Genomic DNA, 15,030 nt, shown 5'->3' with positions numbered 1-15,030 from the left:
CAATTGTTCATGTATAATTATGTTTATAAGTCCATACCCTTATAGAAAACCCATGAATACAGACAGGTTTTGCTCGATGTGCTCACTCACACAGCCCTTGAACAAAAATGATGTTGTAAACAATTTGACATGCCATGGTCAGTTGTTTGCCTTTTAACTCTCTTGTGGTGTGGGTTATCGACCGACCGTGTAACCATATCGTGTATGCATGTTTACTGTTTGGTTTTTTGGAAACACTTTGACTTTGAAGGATAAATTAGCAGCTCCTAATATGCTATGCCCTGGTAGGTTACTGACCCCATACTCAATTAACCTTGAGAGCATCTACTGTAGTAGAATGGAAAGACAACATACATTTTGTACTCTGCAACAAATCATGTTGTCATCTCCTATTGTTTGGTTCTCTCAGTGAAAAGCAGGCAATCAGCCAATAGATTCAACTGTTACAGTCTGTAGTTCGTCTATTTATAAATTGTCATATGGTTTTATGCCAACCAATGAAAACATCTCTTAGATAAATTGGCATATGATATGATCCTAGCCAATGAAAACAACTCTGAGATAAAATGTTATATTATTTGAATGTTATAAATGAAAACACATCTTAGATGTGCAGCGAGTCATAATTTGAGATTGTGTTGTTATGTTTCAGGGAACCAGAGATGCGAGTTGTAATTTAAGATTGTGTTGTTGTGTTTCAGTGAACCAGAGATAATATTGGGTCTGTCATTCATTGAGGCCATTGATATTGTGTTGTTATCTAAGTATACATGTACATGTATATTAATATTGCATGATCTGTAATCTTTCTGGGCACCAGAGATAATACTAGGTCTGCCATACGGCGAGGCCATTGCGAGGCCATTGATACGTTGTTATTATCTTGTAAGCTTGTATAATAATCCTGTTTTTTTTCAACTTAGAATTCTTTGTGTACCAAAAAAACTACCCCCTGGTAGACAAGAGGATTAATAGTGTGCTATTTGTAATCTTTCAGGGCACCAGAAATAATACTGGGTCTGCCGTTCTGTGAAGCCATTGATATGTGGTCATTAGGTTGTGTTATAGCGGAGTTGTTTCTTGGTTGGCCACTTTATCCAGGGTCTTCTGAATATGACCAGGTAGGTTTACAAGTGATCAGCAGTGCTTTTGATTGCCAATGTTGTCATTATGAGGCATTGATACATTATAAACCAATGTCTGGAGTTGGTAAAGGATATCATGTGACTTCCAGCCAATCATGTGTTAGCTCATAATTGTATCATGTGACTTCCAGGCAATCATGTTTCAGCTCATAATTGTATCATGTGACTTCCAGCCAATCGTGTCTCTGTCTATAAGATTGTATCATGTGACTCCAGCTATTCATGTCTCGGCTACTAAATTTTATTTGATGGCTTCAGCTAATGATGTCTTTGTTAATAGATTGTATCATGTGACTTTCAGCCAATCATGTCCCAGCTCATAAATGTATCATGACTTTGGGCCAATCATGTCTCAGCTTAGAAATTATATCAGATGGCTTCCAACCAATCATTCATACTTGTCATGATGTCAGCAATATCACATGACTTATGGCAAATCCCTTCTTTTCTTTCATCGGCTATCAATCAAAAAACATTTTGATGTTTCTAATTGTGTTGTTGTTTGTTGTTGTTGTAGATACGGTACATTTCACAGACACAGGGTCTACCAGCTGAACATCTACTGAGTGCAGCTACCAAGACGACAAGGTTTTTCAGGAGAGACATCAATTCAGAGTATCCGTTATGGCGACTAAAGGTAAGACGAGATATTTCTAGATAAGACATCGACACGGAATAAATTATAGGAATAACACACAATTGTAAAGTGTCTTGAAATGAATACCATCAAGCTATTCAGTCCGGATGGTTGTGATGCAGAGTTCTCTCCAATCTGATTAAATCTGATGTTGGGAACGCGGTGCAATTTCTCTTCCCTACACATGAGTGCCTGATACCTATATCTGACACAATACCATATGTGTTCTCGTACAGAATCTTGTACTTACGTGTAGCCAACCAGAATCTATCCTACAATATAACCCTCGACATTCGAAATTGACACAAAGAGACCCCCCCCCCCCCCAACGATAATGATAACATCGTTGTCTGCTCTCGAGCTGTTTTCAAACAGAGCCTTTTGAAGTACTATACCCGTATATTTTATCACATTATGTGTTCTCACTCGTTGAGTAAATTCATTCAATCAATATTCTAGTTTTGTCTGCCAACACCTATGGTATAATGTCAGATGTAGGTATCACTATCAGGCGCTCTCAGAACAAAAAAAGTACAAATGACAATAAAAGTAGGATGTAAATAAAGAAATCGTGCCAAGTTCACATCAGATTTTAATCTGATTGGGTTCTCCCCAGCCTCTGAAGAATGCTGGTCAGTCATTAATATTCATAAACATTAATGTCCATTTGGGAGTTGTGATTAAGAGATATCAACATGGTTTATTCCAAATTTTTTTTACATGTACCTGAAAAATTCATGTCACACTGTTTCTATTATAATCATATCTGAATACGCATGGAAATCCCCCCAGACCCTGCCCCATTAATACTAAATTATTTGATTTTACAGACCACCTGTGGAACGCGAGGCAGAATCTCAGACCCCGTCTGATTAATACTTCATTTGATTTTGCAGACACCTGAGGAACATGACGCAGAATGTTCAGACCCTGCCCGATTAATACTTTATTTGCTTTTACATTGCAGACACCCGATGAACATGAGGCAGAATCTCATATTAAATCTAAAGAAGCTCGCAAGTACATTTTTAATTGTCTAGATGACATGGCAAATGTAAACTTTCCATCTGATCTTGATGGAAGTGAACGACTTGCAGAGAAAGCCGACAGGTTAGTACCATGGCAACTATTATGTAAATCAGATCATGTCTCCATGACAACTGTTATGTAAATCAGATCATGTCCCCATGACAACTATTATGTAAAGCAGACCATGGCATGCAATTTTTAGTGGGTAATATTAACACCAAATAATAGATTGATAGAAATATTGACTTCCTCATTTAGATAGGAGGTAATGAACAAATTTAATGACCATTTATGTACAAGAGGTTATTAATGGATTTGTTAACCTATATGTACAAGAGGGTATTAATAGATTTGTTAACCTATATGTACAAGAGGGTATTAATAGATTTGTTAACCTATATGTACAAGAGGGTATTAATAGATTTGTTAACCTATATGTACAAGAGGGTATTAATAGATTTGTTAACTTATTTGTACAAAGGGTATTAATTGATTGGCTAACCTATATGTACAAAAGGGTATTAATAGATTTACATGTACTTACACATTCTTTTGTTTATTAACCTAGGAGAGAGTTTATTGACCTATTGAAGAGAATGTTGACCATAGATGCTGATAAGAGAATTCGACCAGCTGAAGCTTTGAACCATCCGTTCATCTCATTGTCACATTTAGCAGAATATGCTCACTGTCATCGGTATGTATCTCCCCTATAATAGAATGGTATTGTCCATTCATCTCATTGTAACGTTTAGCAGAATATGCTCCCTGCCATCGGTATGTATCTCCCCTATAGTAGAATGGTATTTCCATTCATCTCATTGTCACATTTATCAGAATATGCTCCCTGTCATCGGTATGTATCTCCCCTATAATAGAATGGTATAGTCCGTTCATCTCATGGTCACATTTAGCAGAATATGCTCCCCTATAATAGTATGTATCTCCCCTATAATAGAATGGTATTATACAATGGTATTGTCCATTCATCTCATTGTCACATTTTTCTGCATGTTTATCTAAAACAAGGCGTGCATGCATATTTCAGATGAAAGTCGCAAATTGGGTCCTGATTGTACAGTATTCTCAGTCTATGAATACAAAATTATATACATATTATTGGTGTAAAATTGGGGTATAAGGTTTGTTACATGTGGCACACCCCCTATTCTGACAGGCCAAGTGTTCACTGTCATACCATGATGGATTGCCGTATGTTTGATTGAGTGTATTATTATTTAATTTTGACAGAGTGAAGCAGTCAGTACAACACATGGATGTATGCCGGAGATCAGTTCATATCTATGATAATCTAAACACCACTAGTAGTACATTTACCAACTTTGCGCCGTCGTCAGTCGGCAATCTTAACATCACCTTCAACAATCAGATTAATGCCTTGCATAACCAGGTAAGGCAAATTTCCCTTCTTATGGAAGTCTAACATTTGAACTTCCTTCTTCACTTACTGTCGATAAAGTCAAGAAGGATATCAAGACACGTCTGTTCACAAGAGCTTTGTAACTTTGACAATGATCTACTATTGTTCCTGTTTATCGCCATCGAACATTACGTTGTAGTGGATTTTGGCGTTATGCAAATTCATTTGATTGATTGATTGATTGATTGATTGATTGATTGATTGATTGATTGAGTAAAGTATAGCGTGATTTACATTACTGTTCACTGGCTCTGTTTGATACAACCATGCAGAAACCAATTTGAAAGTGCACAGTCTACACTTTAAGATAGCAAGATTGAATAAATACAGTTTCTTGCGAATTTTGTCTATATGAAATAAACTAACATGCCAGCGTACAGACATCAAATCAAATATATATATCAAAACATTGGCGCCCACACGTCTGTGTGTAGTTACAGTATGTTTATTAAATGGTTTATTTCATAATAGACAAAATGTAGCAACAAATTGTAATCTTGCTACATTGTATCTTAGTGTGGAGTCTGCAGTTTCTTTTTTGGTTTCTACAGGCTATATCAAACAGTACCAGTGAATGGTAACTTTAAGTGGGCTGTAGTAAGCATGCTATACAGATTCAGGGCCAAAATAAAGTATCAAACTTGTGTTATACAGATTCAGGGCCAGCGATACAAACAGTGAAGTTTAATATTACCAGTGAATATGAATTTTGGGGTTTTTATGTGTTGACCTCTCCTCCCCCAGGTGTCAAATATATTTTCTTGAAAGCATGGTACACATTTAGATATTTAAAGTGATTAATACTTACGGAATTTAGTGCAGCTTTTCTCTCTAAGATGTTTTTCTGAAGAGAACCGAGGATACTTGGAAACAGGAAAATGATGGATTTCAACATTGTTGCAAGTGTCTTATATATAAATTTGTGTTTTTAAAGCAGGCATCAACAAGTCAAGGTATTAGTGGTACACGGCCTGCAAATCCAGAATTTCCTTTCCTGCAGTATCATCTTCAGTCTGGTCCATACTTCCCTTATCAGCCACCTCAAGTGGCACAGCGGCTAAGTCAGCAATTACCACAGCAAACACCGTCTCACAGAACTGGTTCACAGTATGCAAGACCTGATCCATTCCAACAAGTATGTTTAAACAACTCACTCACACCTTTGATACTACATCGTTTACTTCTTCTTCTACACTCACTACTTTGGTTTGTAACATCTCAGATATTGTCATAAACATAAATATGCTGATGAGCTCCAAAAGCAAATACCAGAACATAAGAAATGAGATCTAATATGCAAATATTCACCTGATATGGAAATGAAATGACACCTGATATGCAAATGAAGCACAAACAAGCATAAATCAGAACAAAAATGACACCTGATATGCAAATGAAGCACAAACAAGCATAAATCAGAACAAAAATGACACCTGATATGCAAATGAAGCACAAACAAGCATAAATCAGAACAAAAATGACACCTGATATGCAAATGAAGAAACCAGAACAAAAATGATACCAGATATGCAAATGAAGCACAAAAAAACATAAACCAGAATAAAAATGATACCTAATATGCAAATAAATCACCATTCCCTGAATGACTGCCAAACTAGCGAATTGAAAACGCATCACACAAATGTAAAACAACATTTTTTTTGGTGGCTTTTGCATTACTGTCCATCTCCAAAGTCTAATAAAAAAGGAAAGAATTTGAAGAAAGTTTTGTACACTTTCTTTAACGTAGTCAGGTTTATATTTGTATTCAAAGAACATTTGATTTAATGCAAAGGTATCCTATACTTTGCTATATTTGATGTGCCATGTCGTGCATGATTGGCTATAACCAATTGGCTGCCAGTATCTGATTGGTGATAACAGATTTGCTGTATCTGTTTAGCTGTATTTGATTGGTTGTATCTGATTAGCTGGGTTTGATTGGCTCTATCTGATTTACTTTTGCAGTCATTGGCTGTGTCATCATTTGTGTGCCCACCTGGATACCAGGGTGTTCCATCACCAACAAAACACCCACCATACCCAGTACGAGTTGAAAATCCACTACCAATGGTAACACAGGCACCTCCACACCAAACCATACAAATTCAACCACAAGTATTTACACAGGTAGGTACAATATGAAGTAATTTGTATATAAAGTCAGTAACACCTGGTGATTTGTGTATCACATCAGTAACACCTGGTGATTGGATATTAACATTTTCATTTTAGTTACTTACAAAATAATTAGTGCATAGGTAAATTTTAGGAGTGAACATTTAGAGATTTCGTAATCATTATCATTGGTTTAACCTAACCCTGTAACAATGAATTATTTCCACACAGAATTCAAGTAACAGACACAACACACCAGTATTAGCCCATGTTGGTCAACCACCAGCCCCTCCACAACCCCCACCACAACACATAGCACTACCCATGTCATTAGGCAGTTCGACAGGCACACCGGGATGGGCGCCAGGCATTGTTGAACAGAACGGTGCCAGGGCACAGAACGGCACTGTTTATCTCACGGTGAGTACACCATACTTTCCTCCTCCCATCTACAACTCCTCTTCCCTTGCCTTGCCACAGGAGATTGATGGGGTAGGGGGGTGGGGGTAAGGGGTGGGGAGAAATGTAAGTTTTAGAAATAGCTTTGATGTGACAGACAATTTTGGACTGATGCTGAGGGTGGATGTAACATGAATGTAAGACTAAAACCGTAAAATTGTTGTACGATTTGTTGAGTGATAGTGATAGTATGATTTAGTACCGAGTTAAAACGATAACTAAGTCAGTGGTGGTCTCTTTGTTACATAGAACGTGCCAGTTAACTCATGGCCTCCCAATCGTCAGCTCTTCATATCACCATGGCAACAGGGAGCAGCAGCTGTACAGCAACCGGTCATTCCAGAGACAATGGCTGCATCACAGCCAATCAACGAAACGTGGAGACGGTCGTTTGTGACAGCAGCTCCAATGACGTGGCGTAGTTCTGAGGACACTGGCTACATATCAGCTGAGCCCAGTCCCGCCTTGTTTCAAATGGATGTAGGAGATGCCAGTTTATACGATCATTTTGTTGACGCAAATGGGGTGCGTGATAGTTTATACGATCATTTTGTAGACCCAAATGGGATGCATGATAATTTATATGATCATTTTTGTAGATGCAAATAGGATGTGTTATATACGTTCATTTTGTTGGGGCACTTGATAGTGTATATAGATCATTTTGTAGACACAAACGGGATGCGTGATAGTTTATACGATTGTTTTGTAGAAAAACATGGGGATGCATGATAGTGTATATGATCACTTTGTTGACGCAAACGGGGTGTGTGATAGTCGTATACGATCACTTTGTTGCCACGATTTGGGTGCGTGATAGGTTATGCAATCAATTTAACACAAGGAGTGTATGATAGTTTATACAATTGTTTCTTTCATGTATTTTGATATCATGGAATTAAAACGGGATCATTTTTGACCGAACTTTGTCAATGATTTAAATTTAAATTTTTTTCTTCACTAATCTGTGATAAACTTAGATGAAATTGATGACTTTACTTGTAGTAGATCATGAATATCCAAAGTTGTCAAACAGTGTTGGTGCGTTTGAAGTGTTAGGGGTCTGTGTCAGTTCCATGCCATCTTTCAACTTCTTATTTCTTTCTCTTAACATGAATGAAACAAATTTTCAAATCACTGTATGTAAAGAATGATTTAAAATCAAACTGTTTTGATTTATACAGTGATTTTCTCCGCTTAAGGCAAATATTGATAACATCAACATAGTATGTGCCTCAGAAATAAGTCGTCAGCTTGTACAGTTGAGAGGTCACATTCAAGTTCTTATAACTGAACAAATAAATGTCAAAATGTATCCAAATTTTACTTCAAAATGGCCACAAAATTAATTGTAGCTTGATTATTTCCTTGAAAACAAAATCGTGAACTGCTAAATTTCAGTAATGATTTTAAAAAACAAGGAAGAAGCCTTCATTTGACTAGTTTTCGGTGATTCAAGTTACTATAGTCTGTCTAGGGTGCTGTTATACTATCACCTCGTTATAGAAACCATAGACTGGGTGACTTAGCCAAACCAAACCCCCCAAAAATGTTATCAAAATACTTGTATAGGATAAATAATTTATAAATCATAACATTTCATGCATTGCATAATGTATTCATTGCAGGTAGACATGTTCATTTACATAATGACTTCATTAGAATAATCAGTGCAGTTAGACATGTTCATTTACATAATGACTTCATTTGAATAATCAATACAGTTAGACATGTTCATTTACATAATGACTTCATTTGAATAATCAATACAGTTAGATATGTTCATTTACATAATGACTTCATTTGAATAATCAATGCAGTTAGACATGTTCATTTACATAATGACTTTATTAGAATAGTCAGTGCAGTTAGACATGTTCATTTACATAATGACTTCATTTGAATAATCAATACAGTTAGACATGTTCATTTACATTATGACTTCATTTGAATAATCAATAGTTAGACATGTTCATTTACATAATGACTTCATTTGAATAATCAATGCAGTTAGACATGTTCATTTACATAATGACTTCATTTGAATAATCAAAGTCTGCCATTGTGTAATCATTCCCAGTGCAGCCAATCAGCTTCTGTGGATATATTCAAATCATATTGACCATTTGATATAGGGTTCTAAAACAAGCTAGTAGTAGAATAAACACTGGCATAGTCACTAGTCACAGATCAAGTGATGAAGATTGAAAAAAACTTTGATTTTAAAATAGGTTAGCGTTCTTTCTTAAATTTGCTGTATTTAACTTTGATGGTTTGATTTGCAGAGGCCACAGTTCAGTACTGCTTATCATCCCAACACTAGTCATGTGACACCAATGGTTGCCATGTCAACACAGCAACAACAACTACCATGGAGTGTGGGCGTGGTTCGACAACAGAGTTTGACATCACATAGACCGCATCATCGACAGACCTCGAGAAAAAGTCACCAAAAGTAAGTTGAACTACATGCAAATTGTGGTGTTGGCATTAATGTGTGTACTCTAGCACTACACACAAACTATGATGTAATACTATGTGTGTACTCCAGAACTACACACAAAATATGATGTAATACTATGTGTGTACTACAGAACTACACACAAACTGTGATGTGGCATTATGTGTGTACACAGAACTACATGCAAACTGTGATGTGGCATTATGTGTGTACACAGAACTACACACAAACTGTGATGTGGCATTATGTGTGTACACAGAACTACACACAAACTGTGATGTAGCATTATGTGTGTACTACAGGACTACACAAATTGTGATGTAGCATTATGTGTGTACTACAAAACTACACACAAATTGTGATGTAGCATTATGTGTGTACTACAGAACTACACACAAACTGTGATGTGGCATTATGTGTGTACTACAGAACTACACACAAATTGTGATGTAGCATTATGTGTGTACTACAGAACTACACACAAATTGTGATGTAGCATTATGTGTGTACTATAGATAAATCTGATGATTGTCTTATTTTCCTGTCTAATAATCTTGTAGGGGAACATCAACACGTACTTCATCAATGATAAATAGTTTATCACCTCAGAAGAACAAACGAGTGAAAGAAAACACACCACCAGTTGCGCTGCAGCCATCAGTTACCACGGTTACAAGTACATCAACTGTAAGCAGTCACACTGTACATAATGAAGGGCCACTAGTTGACAGTCGTACTACTATTCTAGGACTACCAAAAACGGAGACTGGTCGCCACCACACTAAAAATAAGTCATACAGCACTCAACGTCAACCAATTGTTATACCAGATACACCAAGCCCAGCTGTCAGTGTTATTACTATAAGCAGTGATAGCGAAGAGGAAACAGTCACTCAGAAAAGGTATTGTGTTATCTGTTGTGAGATATTCTTGTAGTGCAAGATATGGTGCAGAGAACACAGCAATCAGTCATGCAAATGTCCTAAGTGTGTCACACGAACACTCGCATGTCATTGGGTGGTTTTGTAATATCATGAAGTACTTGAAGATATAAATTTTTGTGTGCTATGTAATAGTATTACAACCCACAATATGGGCGTGTGTGTGTCTTTTGGAACAGAATCTGAAATCCTCATGTATAATAAACCTGTTGCAGTTTCCAAGATGTATTGCGTGTCTCCCCATTCAACCCCATGTATTCTGTACGCACAGAGGGTTTGCATGTGCTACTCAGGGGGATGGTTGTCATGGGACCATACCCTGGGTTCACCTGTAAAATCCCTCTCTGTTATTGATGATGTTTAGTCTTTGTTCTATAAAATCACTCATGATTAAAAAGGTCAACAAGTCTTTTCATTATTTTTATGCTAAGAATGTTAATGTCCTAACGGCAAAACAAGCATAAAGTAACAACGTTTAGTGACACTTTCACGCAAAGCATCTGGGAACCTGAAAATCAACCAATTATTGGGGACAGTCAGGTGTAATATTTAGTAAGCAGGTGGTGCCAAATCAGACGGAAATCAAAACATATCAGAAAACAAATTGAGGTGAATCTCATGTTTTTGTTTGTTTGTTTGTGTGTTCAGGTGTCAAGACAAGACGTGTACAGCATGTAACAGTAGCAGTATGGCTCACTCCTGTTCCTTGAGTAGTAACAGTGTACTAAGTGCCAGTCCTGATGACAGACCACATACAGGATCATCGTGTTCATCAAGTTTTAGCATATCTCCTCTCAAAGACGATGACTTGATGAGTTCACAGCGAGGCAATGTCATCAGCTGTGTAACAGTTCACGACAGCCCAGAAGGCACTCCTAGCAGTCCACGGATTGTGAACCTAGAGGAGGAGGTCATTAAGGTAGAGTGCGAGACATTGAGTGTGCAACCCCCTGTCAGACTGGATCCAGGAGGGGAAGAAGAGGAGGAGCGGAATGTCAGCATCGTAGAAAATAAAAAAGATACACATTTACAATTGATGGCTGTAGCACCTGACGATGGTGGCCCACCAAGTCCTGATATGTTGGACAAAAGTATTCACTTAACGGAGGTGAGCAGATCACAGACGCGACGGGCGTCAAACCCCAGAGAAACCTCAAGCAAAACTTGGGACCAACTAAAAGAATTGAAAACTGAAAGTCAAGCACTGCCACAAGACCCAGGAGTGAGGTTTGTCAATCTCCCCCCACTGGAAGTGGACACGTCTCTGAAGCAGTCTAAAAACCACAACAACATAACACATAGTTTGCCAAATATTAACCACAGTCCTAACCATTCACGGCAACGCCCTACAACTCTGAACCTACAACAGGGTAGCTATCGGCAACGGCCGACAATGGTCAACGTAGTAGCACGTCCACCGATCTCTAACTTATCACACCAACAAACCCAGCCTGTGCACAGTGTAGCAAGTGATCGCATTGACCTATACCGCAGACAACAGCCGACGTACGTTTCACCGACGGTAACGCAGGCTCCATACACGCTAGCACAGCATGGCAGCCCTACTCACAAGATCAATCCGCACACACAAGTACATATGACTGGTACATTGCCCCCTCAGTACGTCTCTTATCCATACCCAACTAGTCAAGGCATAAATACAGCACAGAGTAACACGTTACCACAGATTCACCAAAGCCCACGTCATGTTCAGTACAAACCAACACTTCCACCTCACATGCAAGCCCCTGCAATGTTGCATTCACCTACCATCCCCCACGGACCACAGTACCGACCCGTATACATCAACTCCCCATCAGGGGGTGTCACTTATGCATTGAGTCCCACAAAATCCAGACCATATCAATATCTTTATCAAACATTTACTGGGGATTGACAGTACTCACTATTTACCCATCCTGCACGGCTACAGGAAGTAAGTTTTAGATTTACCCATCATGCACTGCTACAGGAAATAAGCTTAGAGAGTGTCGGCCATTTTTGTCAGTTGCAAGTTGCCATTCAACAGGGAAGAGTCGCAAGAAGAGAGAGAATTGGACAATATAACTCTCGGAATGAAATTTTGTAGGTTTTTTGGAAGATACAATAATTCTAAACTAGCTGTTGTATGTAGTTGTATATAGTATAGAAACTCCACATATTTGAATATATTGATCTTAAATTGTATGTTGTACTAATGTATTAGTAAAATTACGGTTGTGCTTATTTTATCGTACTGTATTTTACTTCATTTGTTACGACATTTTATGTTACACGCTGACTGTTCGGGGAGGGATTTATTGTGGGTTATTTTTTAAAGACGAAGTGTGTTTGGTGTTGTTCCGGCCACTTCCTGTATATTTGGCTCATTCAGTCTATTTTTGACTTGTAATTATTCGTAGTTGTAAAGCAAAGGAGCATATTTGCCTATTTTAAACCTACTTTCTAAAATATTTGTTATATTTACGTGTATGTCTTGGAACATTGAAAATACCAGTATTATGTTATAATTCACTGCACAAATACTAGCAGTGCTGGTACATTACTTTTGTTTTTTTAAAAATGACTTTCATTGATGGTTTTAGCAGTGATATCGTTTCAATGACGTACACTTTTATGTGGTAAGAATCAATTTCTGATACCAATTTTTCAACTCATGTTAAATTTGTTGTCTTCAAAAACTATTATGTACTGTGTATTCTGATTGCAATGGACAGTGAGGTGACCGGGTCAATAACCATTGAAAGTAGGGCTTCATAGTCATTGACAGTGGAGGTTGACAGCCATTGACAGTGGGGAATTGACAGCCATTGACAGTGGAGGTTGACAAACATTGACAGGGGGGAATTGACAGCCATTGATTGTGTCGGCCAACAGCCATTGACTGAGGGGTCAAAAGTCATTGACAGTGGGGTTGACAGTCATTGACAGTGGGGTCATTAGCCATTAACAGTGGGGTCAACAACCATTAACATTGAGGTTGACAGCCATTGACAGTGATGGGTTGACAGCCATTGACAGTGATGGGTTGACAGCCATTGACAGTGATGCTCATAGCCATTGACAGTGGCGAACTGACAGCCATTGACGGTGGGGAATTGACAGCCATTGATAGTGGGGAATTGACAGCCATTGACAGTGACAGGTTTATTGTGGATAAGTCATAGCATCCTGTGTCAGTCTGTGTGTCATCAAAGAAATAAGGAACGAGTGCATCAGCCGACTGACACACTATGCTTTATTTAACATTCAGTATTACTCAAATCACATCAGTACAGATTGTTGCATATTCAGTTTACTTTGGACTTTACAAATTGTCAATAATTTGACTCCCAAAAAAACCACAACATTCAAAAAAAGCCATCAATGAAAGATAGTTAATTATATTTTATGTGAGTTGATATTAAATATTTAAATTTTATGCATATTAATATTTAATGAGGCTAAGCAAAGGAGTGTTACAATATTACCAAAGCATTCTATTGACCTAGGTCAAAGGTTATAGGCCAAAGGTCAAGATTTTGAATTTGAATAGATTTGGGTACTTAGTATGATTTTTGTGAATGGATACGTAATTCTTTGTTTTTTTATTTGTTGTCTTCCTCTGTAGAAACAATACTTTGATCACTTTTTTGCTGATATTTCAACTATATTCTTAATTAGATGTTTCAACTTTTAAAAAGTACATTATCAAGTAAAACTTTCTGGTAATATTCGGTGGTGTTTGATGTTTAAAAGAGTTTTATGAATCAATACTTTATCTATAATAACACTTGGTGTATCATAGTATATTTTGTGTAGATTAAGAATAGAACCAAGTCCTGTATCGTAGCCGACTACACGTACGGTGGCCTAGAAGTAACATAGGTCATAACAGACCTGCAGGTGACTTCATGTACGGTGGCCCACAGGGTACATTTAATTCCGACAGGACATTTTAGATGCACTGTGTTAACAGTACTGTATTTGGGTTGAAATTAATTCTAAATAGTGTTTGTTGACGGATAAGACTGTAGCAAAATATACAATATTTAAAAAAAAGACAACGGCATTTCTATGCATTGTGCGCTCGAAACAATGAGATCATGTTGTAATATTCCAATTTTTTTTTTCACTTTGGAAAGAAATCTCTTAATACGTGGTTGTACTTCACATTAGCATAAATTAGCATACATTAGCATATAAGAGGTAAGATTACAAGTTGATATCTTTCAAACAAACAAAACATTTATCTCAACTTCTCAAAAAATTTTCTTCATTTTTTTGTCAAATACCTTGTCACATTTCTAAGGACTTAATAATTATATAGTATAATATCTAAATATGAATATTTTCTGATAGTTTCTTGTTGGACGTGAGATTTTTGAAGTCATGGGCAATACTAGTTGTGTGTGCGTGCGTGAGTGCGTGTGTGTGTATGTGTGTGTGTGTGTGTGTGGTTGGTATGGAGTTTTTTGAAAACACACCATGGCAAGTATATTTGCAATAATTGTCAACTAGTGATATGATAGCTGTTTTACTGTGTCTTTCCATAGTATAGGTATTCTGTATTGGCATTATTTGTTATTATTATTATTATTATAAAAGGGGGAAATATTGTTGACTATGGCATTTTATTCAACTGTATTTTTTTTTCTAAATTGGGGTTGGAATTCGTCATAGTTTAAAGTGAAAGGGACTTGTTGATTAATTAATTGATTAATTAAACTCATTTGATTGAAAAAAAATGAACTTTTTCGATAAATCTGAATTTGGACATTCCTTGTTTTGACTGGAAGTGAAGTTTTAAAAAGTTACTA

General features: G+C 37.1%; 1 protein-coding gene across 3 annotated transcripts in view; it reads left to right on the top strand.

The window, feature by feature from the left end:
- The window catches only part of LOC144447942 (homeodomain-interacting protein kinase 2-like), a 34,317-nt gene extending 19,507 nt beyond the window's left edge, over nucleotides 1–14,810 (top strand). Inside the window, exons 3-14 of one of the 3 annotated variants that reach the window (XM_078138055.1) lie at nucleotides 998–1,121; nucleotides 1,663–1,782; nucleotides 2,750–2,892; nucleotides 3,380–3,508; nucleotides 4,063–4,222; nucleotides 5,190–5,387; nucleotides 6,221–6,382; nucleotides 6,602–6,790; nucleotides 7,079–7,354; nucleotides 9,115–9,284; nucleotides 9,851–10,192; nucleotides 10,880–14,810. In XM_078138055.1, coding sequence (XP_077994181.1) covers nucleotides 998–1,121; nucleotides 1,663–1,782; nucleotides 2,750–2,892; nucleotides 3,380–3,508; nucleotides 4,063–4,222; nucleotides 5,190–5,387; nucleotides 6,221–6,382; nucleotides 6,602–6,790; nucleotides 7,079–7,354; nucleotides 9,115–9,284; nucleotides 9,851–10,192; nucleotides 10,880–12,128 — 3,262 coding nt within the window. In that variant the 3' untranslated portion in view covers nucleotides 12,129–14,810. Of the gene's footprint in view, nucleotides 1–997; nucleotides 1,122–1,662; nucleotides 1,783–2,749; nucleotides 2,893–3,379; nucleotides 3,509–4,062; nucleotides 4,223–5,186; nucleotides 5,388–6,220; nucleotides 6,383–6,601; nucleotides 6,791–7,078; nucleotides 7,355–9,114; nucleotides 9,285–9,850; nucleotides 10,193–10,879 lie in introns of all 3 variants that reach the window. The other 2 variants (XM_078138054.1, XM_078138056.1) reach the window with 2 other exon arrangements.
- The last annotated feature ends 220 nt before the right edge of the window (nucleotides 14,811–15,030 follow it).

Source organism: Glandiceps talaboti, chromosome 17 (assembly GCF_964340395.1).
Source record: "Glandiceps talaboti chromosome 17, keGlaTala1.1, whole genome shotgun sequence".
NCBI classification, from domain to species: Eukaryota; Metazoa; Hemichordata; class Enteropneusta; family Spengelidae; genus Glandiceps; species Glandiceps talaboti.
This window is presented reverse-complemented; position numbering and strand designations above follow the sequence as displayed.